Here is a 2,420-nt window from a genome sequence, read left to right as displayed (position 1 = left end):
GGTGGTGGTGGTGGTGGTGGTGGTGGTGCCTGTAGTGGTGGTTTAGTTGTGGTGTTAAAAGGTTTTTTTTTGTGGTGTGATGTAGATATGGTGTTATGTACTTTTGATGGTCATATTGTTGGTGGTGTAGTGGCTAGGTAGTAGATTTGGCCGTGCTGTTGATGGTGATGGTGATGATGGGATGTAATTGTAGTGTGGTGTTGTTTTGAGGTTGTATGTGGTATGCTGTGGTGTGGTGGAATTGTGGTATAATGTAGTTGTAAAGTAGTAAAGACGTTACATTTCTTGTTCTTGTTCTCTCTTCTTCGTATTTTTATTGTATAAATTAGTCGAAAGAGAAGGAAGGGAGATTGCCCATAACATCTATAGTTGCTCCTGTTCTTTCTCTTCCTTCTCTTTCTCCCAAACAGATAGCCATGAACAGTTGTTCAATGCGGGTGAGGACGGACTCAGTCGGTGCCTGGTATGAACGTTAGGAATAGATGGCGTGGAACTCCTCTGAAAACACCCAAGAATCAGATATTGCCAGACCAGAATCAGGGTGTTGCCAGACCAGGCAGGGTGTTGCCAGACCTAACAGGGTGTTGCCAGACCAGGCAGGGTGTTGCCAGACCAGGCAGGGTGTTGCCAGACCAGGCAGGGCGTTGCCAGACCAGGCAGGGCGTTGCCAGACCAGGCAGGGTGTTGCCAGACCAGGCAGGGTGTTGCCAGACTAGGCAGGGTGTTGCCAGACCAGGCAGGGTGTTGCCAGACCAGGCAGGGTGTTGCCAGACCTAACAGGGTGCTGTTAGATCTGTCACCCAGCGTTGCTTTATGAATTTTTATTTAAACCACTTTTACAAAAACAGAATAACATTAGAAGCATTTTGCTAATGGTTTCCAGAAAGGAAGAGTATTCCGTGGTCTGATGTCTGTGTAAGACATCATTACGGAGGTTATTACGTAGAGATTTTTAATGGATCTTAAAATTTCGTTTAACAATATCAAACTCAGCAAATATAATGTGGCAGTGATGTAAATGTACCACCAAACACAGCTGAGATTATAGAGATGTGGACCTGAATTCAATATACAAGTGAGCTTGAGTTGTGAACAATATGCAGTTTAATGCTTGAAAATTTCAAGCACTGCACTATCAACTCCAGAAGGTACCCCAGCATGCATATACAGGACCCGAAGACGCTGCAATAGCAGAGTCACCGACAGTGAAAGGCTTGGGGATCAGTATGTGCAATGATGCATCATTTCATATGCACATTACCAAGATGGCAGCAAAGTGCAGACAACTGGCAGGATGGATACTAAGGTCCTTCAAGACAAGAGACCAAGAAGTTGACCCTGTGGAGGACCTTTATTCTCAGCCGCTTGGACTACTGCTTTCAGCTATGGTTTCCACATAGTACCAAACTAACAGCAGAGCTTGAAACAGTTCAACGCCACTACACTAAAAAGATCGAAACAGTGCAGTGGATGAGCTACAGGGAGAGGCTGAAAAAAGTGCGATTTTACTCCCTGGAGCGAAGGCGCGACAGATATGTAATAATCTATTTGAAAACTCTGGAAGGGCTAGTACCCAATTTCGGTACCGAATCTCATACAAATGCTAGAACTGGACTTATTGTACCAAAGGTACCTTTCACTCTATCTACATTCAGGACCAGATACCTCAATAGCCTAGGGTTCAAAGGTCCACAGATCTTCAATGCTCTGCAACAAAAATTAAGAAACCTACTTAATGTGGACATAGATGCCTTCAAAAAGGAACTAGACATCCTCTTGTCGACAAAACCGGATGAACCGACGAACCGACATGAGGTACAGACAAAGGCAGCGGAAACAAACTCCCTCATACACAAATGGGCCAACAGCTGGGACAAAGGCACGTACAGGGGTGGTGATGTACCCTCCTCCCCGTCTGAGGAAAACAGCAAGACCACGGTGATGCTCCAGCATGACCGCAGCTGCATGGCTGAAATGACTAAAAGAATATATATATGTGTATCAATAGACTATATATTATTCATGTAAATACAGTGTACATTTGTATGTATATGTATATATATATATATATATATGCATGTATGTATGTATGTATAGATTCGCTGCTTTCTTCCAAGGAATCTAATGCTCTTAGCTTAGTCTTTCCTTGGGGCTGGCCAGATTGGAGCAATATCGAGAATAACCGGCCGAAATTGCAAAGATAATCTGGATCTCGACTGAAGAAAGAAAACTCAGAATGACCCGTCCTTGTTTTCTCTGTATCGTCCATCTGGATGTTTTGTCCCTTTCTTGTATCACCTAACTGTCTGGATGTTTTGTGTTCTTGTCCCATTCTGTATTATTTATATATATATATATGTATGTATGTATGTATGTATGTATGTATGTATATGAATATAAGTGTGTTGTGTGTGTGTGTG

General features: G+C 43.1%; 1 protein-coding gene across 1 annotated transcript in view; it reads left to right on the top strand.

Moving 5' to 3' along the window:
• The window catches only part of LOC106881396 (uncharacterized), a 94,982-nt gene that overhangs the window by 73,041 nt on the left and 19,521 nt on the right, over window positions 1–2,420 (top strand). The window contains exon 7 of the mRNA XM_052976840.1: window positions 1,656–1,815. Coding sequence (XP_052832800.1) covers window positions 1,656–1,815 — 160 coding nt within the window. The remainder of the gene's footprint in view (window positions 1–1,655; window positions 1,816–2,420) is intronic.

This window comes from Octopus bimaculoides, chromosome 25 (genome assembly GCF_001194135.2).
Source record: "Octopus bimaculoides isolate UCB-OBI-ISO-001 chromosome 25, ASM119413v2, whole genome shotgun sequence".
NCBI classification, from domain to species: Eukaryota; Metazoa; Mollusca; class Cephalopoda; order Octopoda; family Octopodidae; genus Octopus; species Octopus bimaculoides.
This window is presented reverse-complemented; position numbering and strand designations above follow the sequence as displayed.